The 25,378-nt window shown below is 43.0% G+C and overlaps 2 protein-coding genes across 4 annotated transcripts in view; one reads left to right on the top strand and one right to left on the bottom strand.

Moving 5' to 3' along the window:
- Positions 1 to 760: 760 nt before the first annotated feature.
- Positions 761 to 25,373, top strand: SULT4A1 (sulfotransferase family 4A member 1). 3 transcript variants are annotated; one of them, XM_087934185.1, is made up of 9 exons: positions 761 to 1,441; positions 10,470 to 10,600; positions 11,976 to 12,056; positions 12,160 to 12,286; positions 18,560 to 18,654; positions 20,483 to 20,621; positions 21,765 to 21,813; positions 23,629 to 23,752; positions 24,867 to 25,373. In XM_087934185.1, the coding sequence occupies exons 1-8, from the start codon at positions 1,273 to 1,275 to the stop codon at positions 23,744 to 23,746; spliced, it is 909 nt and encodes a 302-aa protein (XP_087790311.1). In that variant the 5' UTR covers positions 761 to 1,272; the 3' UTR covers positions 23,747 to 23,752; positions 24,867 to 25,373. The 3 variants fall into 3 exon arrangements, 2 of the variants coding, with proteins under 2 accessions (XP_087790311.1, XP_026558474.1); XR_015743773.1 differs by lacking the exon at positions 21,765 to 21,813 and having other exon boundaries at positions 770 to 1,441; positions 24,867 to 24,889; XM_026702689.2 differs by lacking the exons at positions 21,765 to 21,813; positions 23,629 to 23,752 and having other exon boundaries at positions 772 to 1,441.
- The window catches only part of LOC148125550 (uncharacterized), a 33,487-nt gene continuing 10,933 nt past the window's right edge, over positions 2,825 to 25,378 (bottom strand). Inside the window, exon 2 of the transcript XR_015743774.1 lies at positions 2,825 to 3,262. The gene's annotated coding sequence lies outside the window, so the exon portion shown is untranslated. The remainder of the gene's footprint in view (positions 3,263 to 25,378) is intronic.

Below are 25,378 nucleotides of genomic sequence, written 5' to 3'. Positions count from 1 at the left end.
GCAGACTCACGGCAAATTTTATGTGACAGACTGAGCTAGCTGATGGCAGACAGATAGATCACTGAATGATTCTGTGAGCAACTCAATCTGCCTGCCTGCTTTGCCTGATTTTGGGTAAAAGTTGCTCTTTTTTTTATAAAAAATTCAATATTTACATACATTGTGTGTTGTGAGTTAATTTTGTGAGTTTGCTTGCTAGCAAATTTTACGTGAGAGACTGAGCTAGCTGAAGGCAGACAGATAGATCTCTAAATGAATCTGTGATTTTGTGACCAACTCAATCTGCCTGCCTGCTTTGCCTGCTTTTAGGTAAAAGCTGTTTTTTATTAAAAAAATCAATATTTATATAGATATTTATAAAATATTTACATACAAGCCGTGCACAGCCAGTCACATGACCACCAAGCCACACCCACAAATGAGGCCACACCCACAGAACCAATTAGTAGTCCCTGGGATTTAAAATGATGAGTTTGGTGGTCCCTGAGGTCCAAAAGGTTGGCGACCCCTGCTATAAGGTATTTTTATTTTATTTTTATTGTATTATTTCATTTCATTTCATATTATTATTATTATTATTATTATTATTATTATTATTATTATTATTATTATTGTTGTTGTTGTTGTTGTTGTTGTTTTGTGGTTGTGTTTATTTTGTTGTTGTTTTGTTGTAATAATAATCATCATCATTGCTATTATCATTATCATTATTATCATCGTTATTAATTTTCCCAGTTCACAGTGGCGTTTAGATTCGGTCAGAGGGAAGTGCCTGATGAGGGTCGTGTGAAGCCGGCCGGCGTGCAACACGGGTTCTGGGCTGGGCTGCTCCTGAGCATCTCCCAAAGGAAACCCGCCTGCGATCGTGAGCCCTCGCCACAAGCCCACTTCGCTCCCGGAACCCCGAGCGAGCCTGGCGCCAGGCAAGGGAGCCAAGGCGGCGAGAGACGCCAGGCACGCCGAGGGTTAAGGCTCCGCCGTGCCGCGGCGGCAGCGGCGGCCTCCTCCTCCCCTCCTCCTCCTCCTCCTCCTCGCCGCCTCCTGAGCGACGTCGCATTACACCATCGCCCCCGGAGCCCATGCGCTGAAGGCCGGTGCCTGCCTCCCTGCCTGCCTGCCCCGCGGAGCGCAAAGCTTTGCCGCGGCCCGGAGCGTCGACACCCAGCTTGGAGGGCTGACTGACGGGCGGGAAGGCGGGCGGCCTCCTTCTTCGCGCCGGGAAGGCAGCGTCCTCTGCGCCCTTTTGCAGCAGCCGGCTTCCCGCGGCGGAGGATGGCGGAGAGCGAGTGCGAGACCCCCAGCACTCCCGGGGAGTTCGAGAGCAAGTACTTCGAGTACAACGGGGTGCGCCTGCCGCCCTTCTGCCGCGGGAAGATGGAGGAGATCGCCAATTTCCCCGTGCGAGACAGCGACGTCTGGATTGTTACCTACCCCAAATCAGGTAGGAGGCGGGGCGGGCAGGCGGGGGGGGGTGTGGGAGGGAGGGAAAGGAGGCACCCCCTCCCCTCCCCGCTCCCTCCATCCCTTCTCCTCCTCTCCCTCCCTCCGCCCTGACGCTTCCCAGCATCGCCTGTTTTCCCTCTCCCGGTTTCCTCCGGGTTTTTTCCCCCCTTCGCCCACCTGACTCCGGTGCAAAGCCCCGATTGTGCTCTCCTTTTTGGGGCTTCTGGAGGCCACCGGAGGGAAGTTTTCTCCCCCACCCCTTTCATCTCTCCCACCCCCGCAGTCAGGTTGGGAGACGGCCAGCGGAAAGGGAGCCTTGGCCGGTGACTTTCTTGGCTTCTCCTTCTTGGCCTTGGGGAAGAGAAGGGGCGAGGGCTTCTCCTTCCCCTGGAAGCAGGCTCCAACCTCCTGCGGGTGCCACTGGGTTCCTGGGGTGGGGTTTGGGTTGTCTTTTAAGGGTGTGTGGTCCTCATTTATACATAACAGCAATAATAATAATAATAATAATAATAATAATAATAATAATAATAATAATAATAATTGTACTCTGTACTCTGGGTGCTGCTGTGCCTAAAGACCTAGGCAAGCACTTAAAAGCGATTGGCGCTGACAAGATCACCTTGGTCAGCTGTAGGCCACCTTAGTGAGATCTGCTGGCATAATCCACAGATACATCAGGCAGTCCTAAACACTTGGGAAGTGTTCAGCTAGTGATTTGTGATACGAAACCCAGCATGGTTATCTCCTCTGCTGTGTATACTGTCATTTTTGTGTATAACAACAATAATAATAGCTTACGTTATCTTGATTGCTGTGTACACTGTTGTTTTTTTGTGAGTAATGATGATGATGGCTGACCTAGCTTACTTCCTCTGAGATTCTAACTGGGTTGGACCAAGGATATAAGGCCCAGGGAGTTGTAGAGATGGGCTTGGCTAGCAGAGATGGCCATTTTAGGTCCTGAAACATGCAAGGTGAAATATGTACATTGCAAATGAATTTTTTTTCCCCCTTCCATACCTGGAAGCTTTAGGCTGAGATATGGTGCACTTTTATGTATTACAATTTTTGAAAACTGGTGATGATGATTATTAAATTTTTAGTGAGATTCACAGCCTTTGGGGCTGGTTGGTAGCTCAACAGCTCCAGTCCTAACCAAGAGCCTAGGAACTGTTAAAGTAGTGTCAGAGGATATAAGCTGTTCCAAGTAGGGTGGTTTTTTGTAGAATCAGGGTATTCAAGTCTGATAAATTCAGAATTTCCAAATAGCGAGGTAGCCCTTTAGGTATTGCTCCAAGGGCTCTAATTACAACAACAACAACAACAACAACAACAACAACAACAACAACAAAACAACACTTATTATTAATTCTAGGTTGAAAGCATTGTTAGGGAGGCATTTGCCCTGAGAGATAACCTTCGTTAATAAAGGAAGGGGTTACTTTCAGATCAACAGAGGTGAATCACAGGATTTCCCTCCCCCTTTCTGGATTATCAACACAGCTGGGTGCAGGTGGAGCAATTAGCCAGCCTCAGAAGCTATACCAGGTCAGGCCTGGTTCCTGCTTGAATGGAGACTGCTGGAAATCCAGTACTGTTGTTGGCTAGATAGGGAAGGCCCATCTTGAAGGAAAACAGTGGCCCTTGAATTACAGGACATCTGAGAGAGAAGGCAGGCGATGCAAAGGTGGACCGGTCCATATGAATGCTGCAGAGGGAGAAAACGGATTCTTTCCTGCTTAATGTTGCAGTCTTCAGTCTTTCCATCCTCCTGACGTGTTCCAGATGCTCAGGCTACAAGGGATCTCAGCGGAAGCTGCTAAGATGAGGGGAAGAAAAAAAAACAACACCAAGGTTATTCCAAAGCAGACAGGAAACAATTCTCCTCTAATTTGGACGTGTGAACCGATCCATATTTATGGTGTTGCCTATCCCAGACACCCCCAACCTTTCTGGCTTTACAGATGGCAGGGGTGTGTGTGGGGGTGGGGTGGGGGAATGGTTATGCACGAGCAGCAAGCAAGCAGCTCCTTTTGCACAAGCGACAGGCACCCTTGCCAGCTGCCTGCATGTGCACTTGCTTGATGCACATGCGTGTGCTCACCCGCCACTTCCACGGCCCCGTTCTGAACAGGCCGAGGTCCTGGTGTTGGGGAGCCTTGACCTATCCTGTCTCCAAGCAGAATGATGTTAGGAAAGAGCACAAAAGTCCATTTGGGTTAATTCTTGTGGCCTAATGTTCTTAATGGTCACTTGCCTAATCGGCGCAGGTACTTTTCAGATTTGCGAGATTGATTTCAACCTTCCTGGGTAGGCCAGCGAGGAAACATGATCAGAGGTGCTAATGCTACTTCATTGTAAGACTTCTTTAAAGAGAATTTTGCAAGTCTGGATGAACCAAATCTCCCGTGCTTCTTCAACCAGCATGCAGATCTGAGCATTCTATGGCTTTGGGCCACTTCCAGTCCTTTGACTGTCCTTGTCTGGCTCACATCAATTGGAAATTAGTAATCAAATGCAAATACAAACTGCTTGCTTCAGAGGGGCAGGAGAAGAAGCCAAGTTGGGTTTGGCACTGCACAGTTGCCATGTATTCCTTTCCCTCAATGTCCCAGAGATGATTTGGGAAAAACAGTTAAGAGATTGAGCTGGGAGCAAAGCAGAGGTGGTATTCAGCAGGTTCTGACGAGTTCTGGAGAACCGGTAGTGGAAATTTTGAGTAGTTTGGAGGATTGGCAAATCCCACCTCTGACTGACCCCACCTCCATCTATTCTCTGCCTCCCATTGGGTCCCAACTGATCAGCTGGGTCTTCTTTGGTTGACCAGCACAGGAGAACGGAGCTGGAAAGCAGGTTAGTGGGGTGGGGAGGGAGTGGGATTTTGCAGTAACCTTCCCCCAGGCGTGGGGAGGGAATGGGGATTTTCCGCTTCCCCTGCCATGCCCACCAAGCCACACCCACCAAGCCAAGCCACGCCCACAGAACCAGTAGTAAAAAAAATTGAATCCCACCACTGGAGCAAAGAGGTATGAATTAAAGCCAGCCTCTCGGATCAGATATTGATTGACCTTGGAAAGCCATGTTTCTTGTAGTCTGTACTCTGCTCCACAGTTTCTGAGGCAGGGCTTAACAAGTAGGACACGTTCTGGAAGTTGTAGGACTGCCATTCCCGTTGCATTGTCATGATGTCTGCAGGGGATGGATATTACATGTCGTGTGGACGGTCATGTATTGTTTGGATAAATTAAGGCTTTTCAAACTTGGTAAGTTTAAGACTTGTGGACTTCAACTCCCAGAATTCCTGAGCTAACCTGACTGGAGGAGAGATTCTGGGAGTTGAAGTCTACAAGGCTGAAAACTGTCAAGTTTGAAGACCCCTGAGATAATCTCATGTTTCTTTATTCTTAGCTTGCTCTGTTTGCTTACATTAAATAGCAAGAATGGGTTACAGAAAACTGATTGGTGTTTGGTAGTTCAAGACTCTAATAAGAGTGCAGAGAAGAGCACCAAAGATGATTAGGGGACTAGAGGCTAAAACATATTAAAAAATGGTTGCTGAAATCAGGTATATCTAGTTTAATGAAAAGAAGGACTAGCGGGGTGACATGAATAGCAGTCTTCCAATATCTTAGGGGCTGCCACAAAGAAGAGGGAGTCAAGCCATTATACAAAGCATCTGAAGATAGAACAAGAAGCAATGGGTGGAAATGAATCAAGGAGAAAAGCCACCTAAAACTAAGAAGAAATTTCCTGACAGGACAATTAATCAGTGGAACAACTTGCCTCCAGAAGTTGTGAATGCTCCAACACTGGAAGTTTTTAATAAGAGATTGGATAACCATTTGTCTGAAGTGGTATAGGGTTTCCTGCCTAAGCAGGGTTGGACTAGAAGACCTCCAAGGTCCCTTCCAACCTATTTTATTCTATTCCCTGAAAAAACTGTTTAGTAAAGCAGGGGAACCCATTGTTCCCAAGAGATTCAGCTCAGCTCTAGGTCTGTAAATCCAAGGTAGAAAGATATTTTTGGTTAACAGCTATATGAGTCTCTCACACTGTTCCAAGGTTGCCCTGATGTATTGGCTGAAAGTCCTGTAACGTGAAGTCCATCCTGTCAGGGGAACATCCAGTTGGAGAAGGTAGTCAAGTATATTAGAGTACCATTGATATTTTTTAAAAATATTTTGATATTTTAAAATCCATTGGATTTTTTAAAACTTAAGCCGCCTTCAATAAGTGCAAAACCTTGAAATGGTTATAGCACCAGAAAGTTTAATTTTTCAGAGCACGTGAAAGGATATGTCCATTGAAGCATTGCAGCTTAATTATACATCACAGTTAATGACTGAGCATTAGGTGCGAAATCCATCCTGCTACTTCTTTGAAAAGTGAGTTGTACATTGTGAAGCTAAACAGGTTGTCATGTAGGCCAGCAAAGGGGGGGGGGGGCGGGAAGGATGGTTTGAAGGCCCTATATGTTTGTTTTGCATCTGGTTATTCTACCATCCCGTCATTTTTTGGTACGAAGGATTTTCCCCAGATTCTGGGCAAAGATTTAATCGAATGTGGTAGAGAAGATACAATAGCATGCAAAAGCCAGATTAGACCAGCTGGCTGCATCTTTATTGCTTTCTGAAGTTGCACATTTGAAATATTTATGACCTGCTGCCAGTACTAAAAGCTTCTACTTGATTTCCTCCAGGCTTCGGAGAAAATTGTTTTATAAACTGCAGACGATACTGTAAATTCAGACTCATTTTGTAACTCTCTTTTGTTCTTGGGTTGCTTATAAAGCTTTAAACCTGGTTGAGTTAAACCTTAGGATACAACATTCTCATGTGCTAAACCCCAACCACACAAACCATAATATGGCTTATTATAGAGCAGGGGTGTCAAACTCAAGGCCCAGGGGCCCAGATCTGGCCCGTGGGGTGCTTAGATCTGGCCTACGGGGCTGCCTTGGAAACAGCAAAGGACCGGCCTGCAGTGCCTCTACCAGCGAAAGCGAAGCTATGGAGAGCTGCGTGTGGCCCTCTGAGCTGGCAGAGGATTGCAGGAGGCTGTCACAGCCGAAAACGGAGCTTGTGAGGGCCACGGGTGGCACTTCCAAGCTCGGTTTTCACTGACAGGATTGCAGGAGGCCGTCGCAGCCAAAACAGAGCTTGGGAGCCCATTTTTGCTGACAGACCACTCAGGCCTCCACAGGTCCCCAACAAGAGTGACATCGAGCTGGCCCCCCAAGGTCAAACACAACCCTGATGCAGCCCTCAATGGAATCCAGTTTGACATCCCTGTTTTAGAATATAAATTTACCGTATATATAGGTGTGTGTGTGTGTGTGTTTACCTTTATTTTTTATTTTATTTCATTTGTACATATTTTTAACACAGAAAGACATGCATGAGATACAGGGGTGGGATGCCACCAGTTTGGCCTGGTTCTATAGAACCGGTAGCTCTGAAGAGCAGCAGACACAGAAGCGGTTCACCGCAATGACCTTTTGCTCACCTGTTTGGCCTACCTGCCTGCCTGGGCTCTTGGCTGTCCTTTATTTCTTGCTTTTGCAACCTCAGCTGCTTTGCGTGACACAGCTGAGGTTGAAAAAGCAGGAAAGAAGAGGATTTTTCCAATGCTGTGCATCTGCACGCAGAGCTTGTCAGCTGTCAAAATGGCATTTTGCAATTACTGTACACGTGCGCGCAGCAAAACGCGCTCTCCCCGAACCAGTAGTAACACCGGTTGAATCCCACCCCTGAGGAGATATACATATGTTTTATATTTGTATATGTCCTTTTTGAGTTTTTTTCTGTCATTTTATATGTTATCTATCTTTTATAAAGGATTCTACCTCTAGGGAATTATTTTAAAAAAACTACAAATAAATTTTTGCATGAGGAAAAACAAAACCACAAGGAAAGAGGCTAACAATATTGCTGCATGCAAAGTGTGTGCAATGTTTGTATTTCTACCCGAGGAGAACTCAAATTACACTTGGTTGGACTACTAGTTGGATTACTTGAGGAACAAATGAAGACTAAGCCAGTAAAACTCCAGACACTCCTACACGAGATACTCTTGAGTTTCAGTGGTGAACAGATTGAACACGATAAGCTCCTATTAAATTCTCTGTCCAAACTGAGCATATCAAGAAAGATGAATTGGAAGTCTCCAATCAAATAAGAAAAGGAAAAGGAAGGCAGCATGTCATGCTCAGAACAAGAAAACCCAGGAAGGCAGCTCCTGCCCTCTCTGCAATGGAGTACAGGTAGTCTTCAACTTATGACCACAACTGAGCCCAACGTTTATGTTGCTAAGTGAGAAATTTGTTAAATGAGTTTTGCCCTGTTTTACTTGCCCGAGTGGGTAAGTGAATCGCTTCAGTGGTTAATTTAGTAACACGATTGTTAAGTGAATCTGGCTTCCCCATTGACTTTGCTTGTCAGAAGGTCACAAAAGGAGATCACGTGACCTTGGGACACTCAACCATCATAAATGTGAGTCCGTTGTCAAGCGTCCGAATGTAAATTACGTGACCGTGGGGATGCTGCAACGGTCATAAGTGTGAAAAATAGCACTTAGCAATAGCACTTAGACCTGTATAACACTTCACAGTGCTTTGCAGCCCTCTCTAAGCAGTTTTAGCAGAAAATGGTCATAAGTCATTTTTTTCAGTGCTGTTGTAACTTTGAACGGTGTTATAAGTCAAGGACTAACTGTCCTCAAAAAGGGACGCGGTGGCTCAGTGGCTAAGACGCTGAGCTTGTTGATCAGAAAGGTCGGCAGTTTGGCGGTTTGAATCCCTAGCGCTGTGTAATGGAGTGAGCTCCCCATTGCTTGTCCCAGCTTCTGCCAACCTAGCAGTTCGAAAGCATGTAAAAATGCAAGTAGAAAAATAGGGACTCCTTTGGTGGGAAGGTAACAGCATTCTGTGCACCTTCGGCGTTTAGTCATGCTGGCCACATGGCCACGGAGAAGTCTTTGGACAGTGCTGGCTCTTCGGCTTTGAAATGGAGATTAGGACTGCCCCCCAGAGCCAGAAATGAGTAGCACGTATGTGCGAAAGGAAGCTTTACCTGTTCTCAATTTTATATCCTCCCTCAGGAAGGAAACACCCAGAAATACCTGAAGAAAAGACATTGCCAAATTACCAGGGATAAGAAGTAAAGTAGATTAGACTTCCCCAAAGAAAAAAATTATGTCTTGCTGATTGAAGATTTACTACTTAAAGGAACAGAGTCAACAATTTGTGGACTAGACAAATTCTTAAGGGAAAGGTATTATCTTCCAAGTGCAAAGAGGCTCACTAAAATGATGAAGCCCGCTGATCATTATTTCTTTTTCCTCTTTCGTGCTGTGATGAATGATGCAACACTGAAAACAATTTCAATGGACTATGAGCAACAAGCAGGATAATCAAAACATTAAGAGCACAGGTGGTAATCTCATCTATATTTCAACTGAAGGTCAACATCCAATGAGGGAACAGGGAGTTTTAGAATTAAATTGCCAGCTCAAAGGATGGTGCTTGTTGTGAGAACTTTAGCTTTCTAGATCTTGGATTGCACTACCTGCTGGAAGGCCTTCCAGCAAGAGTTGGATGAAGACCATGGATGAAGACCAGCAATAATATGTTCGGCAAATATCTGCTTATCCGGAACGCTTTAAGCTAAAACTGGTAGGGCAGGATGACCAACTAATAGAATTAAACCACAAATCCAATAACAAGAAGGGAAATGGTGAAGAAAGGACTCACCAATACAAATTAAGGGATACAGGAAGCAAAACTAGGAGGGCTCAAATAGACTTAAGCAGTGGGGGGAATGGACTAGAACAGGGGTCGCCAAACTTTTAGAACTCCAAACTCATACTTTTAAATCCTGGGGACCACTAATATGAATTTTGGCTGACTAACATTGGTGGGAGAGAGAGAGGGAGAGAAACAGATCTGATCTAACTTTTCTCTCTCTCCCTCTCTCTCTCTCTCTCTCTCTCTCACACACACACACACACAAATACACAGAGGCAGGGATGGGATTCAAAGTTATTAATCAGTTCTGTGGGCATGGCCTAATTTGTGAGTGTGGCTTGGTGGTCATGTAACTGGTTGGGCATGGCTTGTATGTAAATATTATAAATATTTATGTAAATATTCAATTTTTTATAAAAAAGAGCAACTTTTACCCAAAATCAGGCAAAGCAGGCAGGCAGATTGAGTTGCTCACAAAATCACAGATTCATTCAGAGATCTATCTATCTGCCACCGGCTACCTGAGTCTGCACTGAATAATAAAAGCTTCAGTCCTAAGGGAGGTTCGGAAGATCTAAAGATTAGCTAGAAAGCAAGAAATCCAACAGTTTCCTGCTTTCTAGCTAATCTAAATCTCCCAGCACAGCAGAACAGCTGATGGTCAGAAAAAAATAAAAAGGAAAAATAGCAATTTAGGAGGCAAGTTTGCCAGGTAAGGAGTGAGTGGGCGGGGAGTGGGTGGTTCCCGTGGGCCATATGGGCGGCGCAGCCTTGTGTTCCCACACAGCCTGGATTAAAAAATTTCTCATGGACCACCAGTGGGCCGCGGGCCATCGGTTGTCGAGCATTGGACTAGAAGACCTTGAGTTCTCTTCCAACCCTATGATTCGATGATTTAGTTAGTTGTTACTTGATCTGTTACTTGTCTGAAATGGTACAGGTTTCCGGTTTGAGCAGGGGGTTTGGACTAGAAGACCCTTCCAACTCTGTTACTCCGTCACCTGCTGGACTTTCCCATATAATTCAAAGACTACTCGAGATGAAATTATGAGTTTTATTCATTTTGAGAATTTATATACTTTCAGTGACTCTAGGCAGCTTACAAATATTTTTTTTTTTTGAAGTTCATCACATCTGGAGGTGACTAGGTTGGGGAAGTATACACTGCAGTAAGATGCAAGAAGATCTGGAGATAGTGTTGATCATCTGTTGACAGTCGAGAACTTTCTCTTCTCTTGGAAAGCTTGTATTTTGTCTGATTATTTTTCTCAATAATTTGCAGGCACAAGTTTATTGCAGGAAGTGGTGTATCTTGTGAGTCAAGGAGCAGATCCTGATGAAATTGGATTAATGAACATAGATGAGCAGCTTCCGGTCTTAGAATATCCTCAACCCGGTCTGGATATTATCAAGGTACAGATGAATCCTCAGATCTGTGTTAAAGTTTTGAAATTATGTTGTTGATGCTTGACTGAAATAGTTGTTTTCAAGCTCTGTTTGATTCCTTGATGTATTGGAATAGTTCATCATTATGAACATTATAGTTTTAATGCTTTCAGATGGTATATAACTTCGTATATAATTCACTCCTTCAAGTGATTCTTGGACCCAATGATTATGTATTGGTCTTCTGTGTTTTTTTCTGTATGAAACCCTTCAAGTACTTGAAGACTGCTTCCATATCTCCTCAATTGTCTATTTTGAAAGCAAAGTATACCAAGATCTGCACTCTTTTACATGGGCTGATACTTAGTCCTGGCTCCCAGCTGTTCTGCCAAATCAGAAGGGAGAAATGATATATGTTTGGGTGGCAAATAGTTGAAAATCCAGCAAGATGCTGATGTCATGGCTGCTGTCATGCCCCTGTCGGAGTCAGAGTCTGAGGAGGAAGACGAATAGCTGACAGGAAGTGGAAGCGTGGCTCTATTGGCTGTTGAGGAAACTGGGGAAAGGCAAAGTCCAGCTGGGCAGACCAGGCGAGAGGTAGAACAAGGGAGAGGGAGTTCAGAGGAAGACCCAGACCCACCCCTCTTCATCCTAGGGCATACAGGGAGGAACGGAGAAGAGAGCAATGTGGGTTGCATGGCTTACAGGGGAGGAAAGGGCCCTGATTCCCTTCATTAGCCACAGCTGGGAAGAGAATTTAAAAAGGGGGCATGCTGAGTGTGGCAGCTGCTGGGAGCAAACATGAGTTTATCTTGTGTTGACTTTGGTTGTCTGTGTTCCTGGCATCTTTCCAACCATGTTGAGTTATTGTTCCTGCCCTGCTGGACTAATTACCTCATTTTGCCTTGATTGGACTTATAGTTACAGTTTTTGTTGACCACGTTTTTGAACAAGGGCTGTTCCTGGAGAGTTGTTCTCCAGCCAGGAAGTAACCAGGACATTGGGGGCAAAGTTGGAGCTAATAAAGAGACTCCTACTCATTATCTGACTGGGTTGCCTTTGTGCCATGCCCCGGGTCATCACAGCGGTTCTCAGATGTAACACTTTAGACCAGTGTTTCCCATCCTTCACAATTTTAAGCGTTGTGGACTTCAACCTCTACTGGCTGGGGAGTTGAAGTCTACACTTCTTAAGCTGCCAAGTTTGAGAAACATTAGCCTAGATTTTTGAATTCCTCAGATACACACAGTTCCTCCACCAAGAAAAAGCATAATCTATTGGCTTTTTGTTAATTCCTTTGTACCTCTTATTGTTTCATGTTTTTTGGAGGGACATGTTTGAATATTTATTATGCTGGCCTTTGTCAGCCCTGAGCCTTCATGTTTTTCCCTGCACATTACAGGAACTGACATCCCCTCGCCTGATCAAAAGCCACCTGCCATACCGCTTCTTGCCTTCTGACCTGCATAGCGGCGAATCCAAGGTAGCCTTCACGGGTCATTTGCGTTACCTCTGCAGGTTTTCTGACCTAGGGAGATGGGATGGAGGAAGCATTCTGCCCCATGAATTGTTTTTCATCTCTCTAGATCATATACATGGCTCGTAATCCCAAAGACTTGGTCGTATCTTACTACCAGTTTCATCGCTCCCTGAGAACTATGAGCTACAGAGGAACGTTTCAGGAGTTCTGTCGGAGATTTATGAACGATAAGTGTAAGAATTTCCCATCTGTTTTGTTAAGCACTATTTTTCACTCTGTTCTACATCATGCAGAAATCATGGGACATGTGGCTTGGGGTATTAACTTGCCATCTAAGGCAGCCTCTCTCAATCCCAGCAGCTTTTAAAGATATATGTACTTCGGGTCCTAGAATTCCCCAGACAGCCATGATCTAAGATAGAATTCCCCAACGTTTCCGGCTTTGTGGACTGGCGCAGTAGAGGATGAGATGGTTTGCGCAAGCGGCTGGCAAGCAGGCACGCAGCTCTCTGGGCGTAAGCGGTGTGTACACGTGCTTGCAGCTCACACAAATGGAGCACAGGTGCACAGACTCGTCCGCTGCTCGCACAAGTGGGGATGTGTGCGCGCAGCATAATCTCCGGCTATTTCTATGGCACAGTTGCAAACCCCTCAACAGCTCACTAGTGGGCCACAACCCATAGATCAGGGACTCCTGATGTAAGGGATGAGGGGAGATGCTCTCTGACCTTTGAGGACATGAGGAGCTCTGAATTAGCAGGGTGACCTCTTCAGCTTCAAGAGCTAAAGGGAATGTTGGTTGGCAAATTGCAGGCTGGGTATGGACCAATGGGATTCAAATTTTTGTACTACCGGTTCTATGGGCGTGGCCTGGTGGGTGTAGCTTGGTGGGCCATGGCAGGGGAAGGATAGTGTAAAATCTCCATTTCCTCCCCACGCCACTAACCTGCTTTCCAGCTCCATTCTCCTGTGCAAGGCAACAAAAGAAGACCCACCTGATCAGCTGGGACTTGGGAGGCAGAGAATAGATGAGGGCTGGGCCAGTCAGAGGTGGTATTTGCCAGCTCTACGAACTACTCAAAATTTCCGTTACCAGTTCTCCAGAACTGGTCAGAACCTGCTGAATACTACCTCTGGCATGGACACATCTAGGTCCCACACTGTTCTGACCCAAACCTTGTTCAAATCAAAGAAACATAAAGTATATATAAAAGCAAACCTTTTTTATGCGTCTCTGTGAACTCTGTTCACACAGAGTCATTACAACTAATTGTCCCAGATAAAAGCAAGCCCTTTCAAGGTTATGAAAGGCTGTCAAGAATACAAGATTAACAGCAGAGAAATATTCCAAACCAAAAATCTCCAAACATGAACCAGAACAGACAGGACTTCCATGAGAACTTGGAGTTGAAAGAACTTCTTTGCTTCCTGCAAAGAAGCCAACTGCAAAGGCTGGCTTTTATCCCATATGGGACAAGCCATCACCTTGCAGCCTTACTCCTGAGTCACCCGTGCTGCTTCAGCTGCTCTTTCCTTCAAGAAGACTTGCACGCATGCACACTGAGCACAAGCACCCCGGGGTCCTCTTCATCACTGCTGCCAGACTCCACCCCACTCTCTGATAGTCCTGGCCCCATCCCTGCATCACATGCAGGCCCCTCATCTGAGTCCTCGCTTTCAGAGACTTCAGCTGTCCGCACCTGCTGCCAGCGAACCACAACACACAGACTCATTGGTTAGCTGTACGGAGAATCCTTGACAGGCAACCACAATCGGGACTGGAAAATTAGTCATTGTGAGGCATCATGTGACTGCACACACATTTTATGATCTTTTTTTTGCTGTGGTAGCTAAGCAAGACATGATGTGATCATGTCTTGTGATCTTCCCCGCTGTTGATTTTGACGTTGCTTGTGAGAAGCTGGGTAGGAAGGTTTCAAATAGCGATCGTGTGAATCAGGAACAGCAACAACTGTTCTAACTACAAGCTAATTGCCAAGCATCCAGATTGTGATCAGATGACCGAAGTGACACTGCTACAATTGTTAAGGGTGGGGACTGGTCATAAGTCACCAGTCCTTAAAACTTAGAATGATTGTTAAACACATAATTACCCAAGAGCTTGCTATTCCTGAGACCATTGTCTGTGAACTGTCCTTAAATATCAAATTTCGGTTCTTACTATGTTACAGAGCCCCTGATTATGACATCGAACATGCAAACAAGCTAAATTCACTACTAACATGGGCAGCATCCTGTCCACACGCTTTTATCTTTCTTGGTGACGTTTAGTTAAGGAAATAGGTCTATAGTTCTTGATTTGTAATAGATTGGCCTCCTCTTTTGGGACAAGTGTAATATAAGCTTCTGACCATGATTTAGGTATCCTCTTCTTTAACATAACTTCATTCATAACTTCTAGCAATGGAAGGTTCAGCAATTCTTGTAATGTTTTATAAAATTCTGCCGGAAGCCCATCTGGGCCTGGTGCCTTTCCATTATTTTGCTTCTTGAGTGCTTCAGTTAACTCCATCATTGTTATATTGCTTTTTAACATTGTTTCAATCTCTTTAGGTATCTGGGGTAGATTAGCATTTTATAAATACTGTTTAACTCTTTCCTCATCAATATTCTCTTGTGTGTATAGTTTCCCATAATAATCTCAAATGATTTCCTTCTTCTCTTTACTACCATAGCAAACTTGGCCTTGGTCATCTATTAATTGCAATATTTTCCTTGATTCTTTCTCCTTTCTCAATTTGTATACTAACCATCTACCTGGTTTTTTTGCATCTTCAAAGTAGTTCTGTTTAGCACCTCTAATTTTCTGTGCTAGTTCTTCTTTTTCTATTAGACCCATTTTATGTTTAATTATATTCATTTTTAACTTAATGTCCTTTTTCTGTGGCATTTTCTGTAGCTCTTTTTCAAGTCCTTTATACTCATCCTCTAATGCCTTAGAGGCTAATCTTTTCATGGTATTTCTTTTCCTTGTATAGTCTATTATCAAGCCTCTGGCATATGCCTTCACTGTATCCCATACATTCTGGATTGATGTATCTTCTTTTTTGTTTTCTCTAAAGAAAAAAGCCAATTCTTTCTCCATCCACTGTGTGAAGTCTTTTTCCTTTAATATAGTATTATTTAACGTCCATCTAGATCTTCTTTGTCCTTTCCATTTAATTGTCATTGGATTGTGATCTGCCCAAGTACTTGTTTCAATATTTATTTCTTGAATATTAGTTAACAATTCTGTTGACATCCATATCATATCTATTCTGGACCATGATAAATGTCTATTTGAGTAGAAGGTGTATTGTTTAGTTTTAGCATTTCTTTCTCTTCATGTATCTTTTAAGTTTATTTCATCTACCATTTAAAAAAAACATTTAAGGAGAGTCATTCTGTTTTGCTTTATTGTTTTCTGTGCTGTGTAGACCAGTTTATTGTCTACAATTCCATTAAAATCTCCCATCATAACTATATTAGCATAGTCCAGTTCAATTATTTTCATATGTAATTTTTTATAAAATTCTTCTTGATTGTCATTCGGGGCATCAATTGCAATCAGGAGTGTTTTCACATTATTGTCCATTATTTCCACCATTGGTATTCTTCCATCGTCATCAGTATAAATCAATTTCACTAGGATAATATCTTTAATATATAGAACCACTCCTCTTTTCTTGCATTGTGTCAAAGAAGTAAATATTTTCCCTAATTTTGGCTGTATCAACAATTGTTCATACTGCTTTTTGATAGGTACTTCTTGTAGGCAGATTATATCAAATTTTAATTTCTCTAATTTATAGAAGGTTTTCCTTCTTTTAACAGCTGAGTTAAGTCCATTTATATTAATTGTAATCAGTTTTTTCTCTTCCATGGTTATATTTTGTAGTTAGGTTTAGCAGCTCTCGTAGATCTTGGTTCATGTTGTTCTTTGGCTTCCACCTTTCCACTTACTGTACCTTCTTCTTTTTCAGTCGTCATTTGGCGAATGAGTTGGAATTCAATTAGTGAAATTTCTTTTTCTGCCTCTTCCTCTTTCCGTCCAAAAAATTCTGTGTAAAATGATTCAGCTTTGTCAATTGAGTCAATTCTATATCTCTGTTCTTGCCATGTGAACATTAAACCTTCTGGAATCAGCCATCTATAATTCACCTCTTTTTTAAGTAGCATTTTGGTCAGGAATCGGTATTATCTTCTTATCTCTCTCACTCTTCTGGGTACTTGTTTCAAGACCACAATCTCCTTGTCTTTATATTTCAATGTTTTCTCTTTTGCCACTTGCAATATTTGCATTTTAATGGCTTTCTTTGTAAATCTGATGTGAACTTCTCTTGGTAAGCTATTTCTCATTGTATATCTTGTGAAGACTCGATAAACCTCATCTACTCCATCCATCATCTTCTCTTCAGTTATTTCCAAAGCTTCAGCCAATATTTCTATCATTATCTCAGCTAGGTTTTGTCCCTTTTCTTCCTCTATGTTTTGGAATCTAAAATAAAATTCTGATCTGTCCATCTCCCATCTCAGCATACCATTTTTATCTTGCTCAACCACAGTTAATCTGTTATCAATATCTCCAATCTTCTTGTCTCTTTGTTTATCTTCTTCAATTTTTTGGAATCTCTCATCATACTTCATCATCATTTGTTGAATGTTCTCCACCTTTTCATCAGTTTTCCCTGTTCTTTGTTCGATGTTCTCTGTTCTCTTTTCAATATTCTCTGTTCTTGTTTGAATATTTTGAATTCCTTGCATAATCATCTACAGGCGTTAAGAGTTGTTAATCTAATCTTATGTAGCTTTTTCTCTGGTAATATTACACTAATAACTAGAGCATACAAAACATTTGCTAGACCAATACTCAAATACAGCTCATCAGTCTGGAACCCACATTACGTATCTGATATTAACACAGTTGAGAAAGTCCAGAAATATTTTACAAGAAGAGTTCTCCACTCCTCTACTCATTGCAGAATACCTTATGCCACCAAGCTCGAAATTCTAGACCTAGAAAACCTAGAACTATGCTGCTTTCGGTCCGATCTAAGTATAGTATATAAAATCATACATTGCAATGTCCTACCTGTCAATGAATACTTCAGCTTCAACCATAACAACACAAGAGCAAGCAACAGATACAAACTCAAGGTTAATCACACCAAACTTGATTGCAGGAAATACGACTTCAGCAACAGAGTGGTCAATGTCTGGAATACTCTACCTGACTCTGTGGTTTTTTCCCCAAACCCCAAAAACTTTAACCTTAGACTGTCTAGTATTGACCTCATCCCTTTCCTAAGAGGTCTGTAGGGGGCGGTCTTCAAACTTGGCAAGTTTAAGACTTGTGGACTTCAACTCCCAGAATTCCTGAGCTAACATGACTGGAGGAGGAATTATGGGAGGTGAAGTCCACAAGTCTTAAAGCTGTAAAGTTTGAAGACCCTTGCCCTATTGCAACATAATGTTGCATCCAGCCATCTCATCCAGGAAAACCTCCCTTCATATGAACCACTGTTGGTCAAACAAAGAGATCTGAGCAGGAAAGACTCTGGCAAGGTCCAGATAACTTCCTCCACTGTGAATTAGCAGCTTGTTTGCTTGATGGCAGGAAAAACGTAGACTCCCATGAGACACAAAGAGTCTGCTTTCCCCAATCTTGGCTTGGACGGAAGATCACATCCCGAGGAAGAAAGTCTGGACGGTCTACTTTTCTTCTGAACATCTTTTAGAATGGTAGGAAAAAAGTAGACTCCATGAGACACGAAAAGTCTGCTTGGCCCAAACCAGAGCTGGTATTCAGCAGGTTCTGACCAGTTCTGGAGAACCGGTAGCGGAAATTTTGAGTAGTTCGGAGAACCAGCAAATCCAACCTCTGATTGGCCCCGCCCCCATCTATTCTCTGCCTCCCACTGAGTCCCAGTTGATCGGCTGGGTCTTCTTTGGTTGCCCTGCACAGGAGAACGGAACTGGAAAGCAGGTTAGTGGGGTGGGGAGGAAATGGGGATTTTACAGTATCCTTCCCCTGCCACGCCCACCAAGCCACGCTACACCCACAGAACCAGTAGTAAAAAAATTTAAATCTTCAGATGTTCTTCCCCAGGTTGAGGTCTTCAGTCCAAGTCAAGTTTGGGTCAAGCAGACTTTTCGTGTCTCAAGGAGTCTAACTTTTTCCCTGCCATCGAGCAACTTTAGAAAGGGGGGAAAGCCATGCTATACCCTTGCCAGTTGGCCCCAGTGATGCCCAAGATACCATACCCTCCTAGGAAATTCCAGGAATGATACAAGATAAGCTGACTATGTTGTGATTGTGGGAGTAAGGCCAGTTGGAGTTATTTTCTTGGGTTGGATTTTGTTAGGAATACACCAGTCATCTTTTGAGAACAAAACAAAAATATAAATGCAATATAATGAGTTTGGTGTTCCAGTGAAAGTTTGCCCAATAACAACATTAAAAAAAATATATTGAGTATTAGCTGTTGTGTTTTCTGTCTCTATAGTAGGTTATGGATCATGGTTTGAACATGTCCAGGAATTTTGGCAGCATCATATGGATTCCAATGTGCTTTTTCTCAAATATGAAGATATGCACAAGGTAATTATCCAAGCATATCAAGGACTTTCTCCCAACCTGTAAGCAAGAAGCTTCCACCCCCAGCCCCCCCCCCCGGGTTCCTTTAAAGAAAGATCACAAACTTGGCAGGAGACAGAGATGGGGGTTAGGGGCAAAGGGTTTCCCCCTCTTGGAATTTAAGCTTGGTTAATTAATATCACAAGCCAATGTTTTATTACTTTCAGTGCCAGGGGTTTGATAAGCTGTTTGTTCCTGGGCTGTCAGAAAAAATAAGTTAATAAAGTTTAACAAAATAAATGAAGTGTATGATTTGATAATCCCACCGCCCTTTGCTTTAAACTTTAAGAGAATATTTTCCTTAATTTTAATTTTAGCTTTTAGGATTTGTTTGTTGTTCTAATAGGTTATGCTTTCCTTCTGTTAGCTGTTCATGAATGGCTATTTTGATTCATTATCGTTGTGATTGATTGCAATTTATGAAAATGCCTTTGGTTGGTTTACAAAAACTAAAAATTCAGCAAATGGAAGAAAACAGTTTTAAAATTCCATCTATGCAGAGGCACTGAAGGAGCAAGGATCAGAAAGAACATGGGGTTTGTTTTTTTTTAGAACTATTGTTCAGGTTCTGCTTTCACAATGAAATAGCAGTTGTATGTGTGCTATTTTAAAGCCCCCAGAGTTTAACAACCAGATGTTTGTGTTTCTTTGGAGAGAGAAGCACCAAGGGTCAGCTGTTTGTTCCTCTTCTGATTTGTAAATATTTGCACACAAGTCAGTAACATCATAATGTGAGGAACATTGACAGAGTATTGGGGCTTCATAGCAGTTGTAGCTACATTTCGATTTTCATGTTGATTTCCATGCTGATGTGCCAGCAGTCAAAATCCCAAAAGTGGATGCAGGTGAAGCAGCCCCATTCCAACTTCAGGGGAAGTGTTTCTTGGTAAATACAGGGACTTTTTCCCTTCTCAGACATGCTGTTGGGACCATCTGGTGTGGGGAAAAACCTCTTTCCATGGAACCAGTCCCTGGTGCCCCAAAGATTGGGGGCTGCTGATTTAACATATAGAAGCTGCTGCTGTCGGAGTCTGAATCCGAGGAGGAAGCCGGATAGCTGACCGAGTGGGAGTGTGGCTCTGTTGGCTGTGGAGGAGTCTGGGGAAGGGCAAAGTCCAGCTGGGCAGAGCAGGGGAAGAGATAGAACAAGGGAGAGGAAGTTCAGAGGAAGATCCAGGCTCACCCCCTTTATCCTACGGCACGCATGGAAGAACGGAGAAGAGAGCAACATGGCTTGCATGGCTTACGGGGGAGGAAAGGGCCCTGATTCCCTTTATTAGCCACTGCTGGGAAGACAGCTATGTCTTCCCAGACTGTGTGCGGCAGGCTGCTGGGAGCAAATGCGACTTTATCCTGTGTTGTCATGGCTTATCTGTGTTCCTGGTGTCTTTCCAGCAGTCAGTTTTGCTGTGCCTTCAAGCCTGAGATTCTTGCTTCTACCCTGCAAAACTAATTACTTCAGTTTGGTTTGTTTGGACTTTTAAGTTACAGTTTGTGTTGCTCATGTTTTGGACTTAATTTTCTGCAGCCAATGGCAGTTCCTGGGAGAGTTTTTCTCCAGCCAGAAGGTAACCTGGACATTGGGTGCGAAGTTGGAGATAATAAAGGGACTCTTATTGCTTATCTGACTGTGTTGCCTTTGTGCCACACCCAGGGTAATCACACTATTGCTAAGCCTGCATTGATATTTTTTTGGGGGGGGGCAATAACTGGTAACCGGGATGTACTTTTTTGAACTGCCTTAATTTTGACTAATTTCTTCTCTGCTAGTCGATATCTTTGTCTTTCACAGGATCTTGCAACCCTGGTCGAACAATTAGCGAGGTTCTTGGGCGTCGCCTATGACAAAGCACAGTTGGAATCGATGGTTGAACATTGTCACCAGCTCATTGATCAGTGCTGCAATGCTGATGCCCTTTCAGTGGGCAGGGGTAGGTGTCAGACCCTTTGCTAACTTGAGCACGGGTGGGATGGGTTTAATGGAAGTCCACTTTTATGACACTTCCAGATTGGAACACGTAGCAATTATCCTTTTTTCAATGTTAATTGGTTAGAGTATTTTGAAGACAAAGAATTGGGCTATAAATCTGAACCACGGTTCAGTCAATGAGTCTGAAGCTAAAATTTTTTTAAAAAAATAAAGGGTAGATGGGGGAAAAGGTGCATTTCCTGATCATGGAAAGCTATCATTTGGGAGGCCTTTTAAATCCTGCAGGCTTAGAATTGTTTTTGTTTAATTTGTTTAAAACATGCAATTATTATCACCAGAAGAATTACAGTTTAGAACTCTGGATGTATGGATTTGTTCTCTCCCCAGCCTCACCAACTTCATGACTTCGAGTCCCTGAACTCAATAAGTCCCAAGAAGATTGGGCTGCCATTTGTCAGAAATGGTGTAAGGTCCCCCACTACACCATGGGTGGGGGGGTGTTGGACTAGATGACCTACAACAGTGGTGGCTAACCTTTTTGGGCTCCTGTGCCCGCTTTGTCACTTCCAGTATTTCCGGAAAAACAGGAAGTGATGAAACAGGCCTAGTTTTCGGCCTGCAAAACCCGCAGAAGCCTTCCTCAAGCCTCTGGGAGGCTGAAAAAGGCCTCAAACCAGCCCAAAATCAGTTGTGACGCGTGCGCGTGTGCAGTGAAGTAAATTTGCCTGCAGCTCACATGCCAGCACAATGCTATAGGTTTGCCATCATGGACCTAGAAGGTCCCTTCCAACTGTGTTAATCTGCTAATCTTAAACTGCATCTTAATCTTAAAACTGCAACGGTTAGGAAACACTGGTTTAGATTAAAGATATAGGGGCAGAGGAAAATTTAATCCAGGGTTTCTCAACTTCGGCAGCCTTAAGATTTGTGGACGGCTAGGGAATTCTGGGAGCTGAAGTCTTAAGTTGCCAAGACTGAGAAGCTGTGATTCAATTATTTTGGCTGGAGATGACCAGCTAAACATTTACCTGGTATTTGGTTAGAGGACCGTAGAGAACTCATGGATGTTCGGATGCTGTTTGGCCACTTTGCACTACTCTTCTGCATATAAACTTTCAAACTCTTCTCTTATTACGTGATGAAGGGCTTCGATGTATAAAAATAACTGAAATGCTACTGTGTCCATGTTTCAGGTAGGTTAGATCAAGGAAAAGATGCCATAATGGAAAAAGGTAGTTCTCAACTTAACAACCAGTGGCTTAACAACTGTTTGAAATTATGATAAGTCCTGAACAGGTGCTTTATGACCCATAAATTACTTTATGGCTGTTTTAAAATGTGCCAATCCCCCATTACATGAACTACATTTCAGGCCCTTGGAAACCAGCTCACCTTTATGACTGGTTGTAATATTCCTGTGGTCATGTGACCACAATTGTTTTATGTTACTTGCTTCTAGCAAACAAATGCCCATTTGGAAGAACAGGATTGCACACATGACCCTGGCATTCACTTAATAGCAATAGCACTTAAAGACTTATATACCGCTTCCCGGTGCTTTACAGCCCTCTCTAAGCATTTTACAGAGTCAGCATATTGCCTCCAACAATCTGGGTCCTCATTTTACCCACCTCGGAAGGATAGAAGACTTGAGTCAACCTTGAGACAGTGGGAATCGAATTGCTGGCAATGGGCAGAATTAGCCTGCAATACTGCATTCTAACCACTGCACCACCATGGCTCTCAGTGGTGGTGCGGTGGCGCTGTTAACCAGTGGGTTCACTTAGCAACCAGTGCATAAAATGATAAAGAGTGTAGTAACAGAATCTTGAAAGCCTGACAGCATTCTCCTCCTTCCTCCTTATATCAAAGTGAGTTGATCTTGATTTTTTTCTCACCCTGTTGTTTTTTCTGGTCTAAATTTATGACTTCCTAACAACTGTCATATATCTTCTTCTCTGCACTGCCACAACTAGTTTGTACCAGAGACTTCACTATCATGGTTACTTATTTATCAGTGCTCAGGAACACTGTGGCTCGAATGGTTAGGATACTGGGTTGGAGGTTAGCAAGCCCATGTTTGAGTCCCGAGAGTTGAGGCAGAGTTGAGCTCCCATCCTTCGCTCCAGCTCCTTGACGGGGACATAAAAGAAGCCCCTAACTGGGCATCTCCTGCCTGGGCAATGTTGATGTCACCAACTAATCCTTTCAACCCTGTAAAAGTGTCTCGACACTCCTGATAGGAGTGCAATTTATTGATGCTTCATAAAAGGTTGCAGATTTGAAATGCTTCAACCTTGTTTACATTCACATTGAGCTGTTTGGATCTCAAGAATTTTCCCAGAACGTGAGGACTCTTTCATAAAGGTTGAAACTTGAAACAGCTGCTTTGAGAGGAAAATAAGTTTGTGCATCTGTAATACTCTTGTTTGTTTTTCCCCACTAACATCTGTAACACCAGGTTACCAGAAATAATCCCCATGATGGTGTGCAGCAGGAGCAATCATGGTTCCAGGAGTGTCCATCTGGGAGTGACGCACATATAAAAGGGGGCAGCTGTGACCCCACATGCATGTTTGTTCCCTTGAATTTTTTGAACATCTCACCTGCTTCTTTCTGTTTCTTTCCTCTCAGAACCAAAGTTAACCAAAATACAGAATTGTTTTAGTTTTCCTTCATTTGGTCCTGAGCAAATTGTACTAACCTCAAAATTTCCCCCGAGTCTTCAAATCTATTGCATTTGCACATTGCCTGCTTTTTCTGCACACTTTTGTTTCCTGCTTAATTTTGTTCATCTTTCTCACACTTGTAACAATTTTCTTTTCCTTTTTTTCCCAAATGCATCCTGAACACTAAGGTGTTTTCCTTAAATGTGTTTCCATGATTTAAAAAACTGTGGTCTGTTAAATCTTTTTAATTTAGCTTAATTTAATTTGGTTTATCACAATGTACATTTTCCTATTTATTTTGCATCATTTTGTTCATTTTTATTTTGTTTTCCTTTTTAGCTTATTGATCTTTGCCCAGAAGCTCACTCTCAGTTGCTGGGAAAATGGGCTCTTGGTTAGCTCACCTTCCTTCCCACTCAACCTCCCAAACCAGTTGCATGAATCAAATCATGAATGAACCCAGGTGGGTGACTCTTTGACCAGCTGTCCAAAATGGCTACCAGAAAGTAGAATCATACACTGTATTTACAACCTATTACAATGGGAACAAGTGTTTTGGGGATTCAAGTGGCAAATCAGATCCAAGCTTTGCTGTGATATCTGCATATCGAGTATGGTTTGGTATGGTTTATATTTAAGAGCAGATATCAAAGATGATGCAAAAAAGGAAGCAGGTGTCTTGCTACTTACCTCCAGGCCCACTGGTTTTCCAGTTCTTGGTTGTTTTTCTCAAGAGGTTCACTTTTAGCAGGCAAGAACCACTGGAACTCTGCTTTGTTGTCTGAGGATGTTATTGTTCAACTGGATCTTGAAAACCTTGTAAGAGTTTCTCTCTTATTCGTCTTATACCCAAGAAAATCAAGGCATCTTTGGTTCCTTCCTCACTGTCTCCTCCTTTCTAGGGCTAAGTGATGTTTACATAATGGCGTCAAGGCCATCTCCATAGTGTTCTACAAGTGGCTTAGTGCATTTCAAATGTCCCTGGAGTTGGCAGCTGTAGTAACAACTCTCGTTTTAACTGTACGCAGACCCAGTACTTTATCTTAACCAGAGAACTCAAGATGCGGCCTTGTAGCTTCTAGCAGTATTGTTTCTGGAGGGGGAGGGTGAAAAAAAAGTGAGAAAAGGGGGGAGGGCAATCCTGTGGTTGGATACCACACTGCCCTCCTTTGCCCTCCTCTTCTGTGGTTTTCAGAGATGTCAACAAGCAGGGGTGATGGAAGCTGGACCTTGGTAGATGAGGAATATGCTGAGAGAGGATTGATGGAGAGATGGTGAAGGCAACACGCAGATCTTCACGTTTTAGACAGAACTGGATTGTATGAAGTTTTAAGTCTAACTCTTTGATTGATAAAGGTGTAATTCCCACACTCCTGATGGCAAACTTTTCCTTTGGACTTGTTTTTGCTGTTGCGGGACTGGGGCTTTCACTTTCCAGATTTAAAATGGCCAAAAGATTCTGCAATTCGCTGGGTGATTTGTGGCAGGTTTTAGTTCTTCTGAAAGGTCTTCTGCATTTTATAATAACCAGCATATTTTTTCCTTCCCTCTGTTCCCTTCCTTTTACTATCTTTCAGGACGAATTGGGCTGTGGAAAGATATCTTCACTGTCTCGATGAATGAGAAATTTGATTTAGTGTACAAGCAGAAGATGGGAAAATGTGATCTCACATTTGATTTTTATTTATAAAGCAGCCAAATGAAAATGCATGTGTATAATGCAAAGAATCTAGCTAGAAGTGCTTTCTGAATTTATTTATTCCTGGCTGGACATAGTACCATATTTGTTATGTGTATCATATTAAAAAAATAAAGGGCACACCGCATTGGGATGCTATCCTCAGAGGGTGCTGGGTCAGGCCAAAGGTCTACTTAGAGCAGCAATTTTTTTTTTTTTGCAAGTTTGATCAGTCGAAAGCTACTGGATAGCTTTCAAAGTTCTAAAAGCAGCAGGTATATGAGTCTAGTGCACTCTGTATGTTTTTTTTCTCCATGTAATCGACGCAGAAAGCAATTGTTACAGGGCAGCTGAAAAATACAGTGGATTCATAAATAAAGAATTCTATAATTTTATCATGCAGAAAGATTT

This window comes from Pseudonaja textilis, chromosome 5, assembly GCF_049901715.1.
Source record: "Pseudonaja textilis isolate UNSWEBS1 chromosome 5, rPseTex1.2, whole genome shotgun sequence".
In the NCBI taxonomy this organism is placed as follows: Eukaryota; Metazoa; Chordata; class Lepidosauria; order Squamata; family Elapidae; genus Pseudonaja; species Pseudonaja textilis.
Note: the sequence above shows the minus strand (reverse complement) of the source record. Positions and strands in the feature narration are given on the sequence as shown.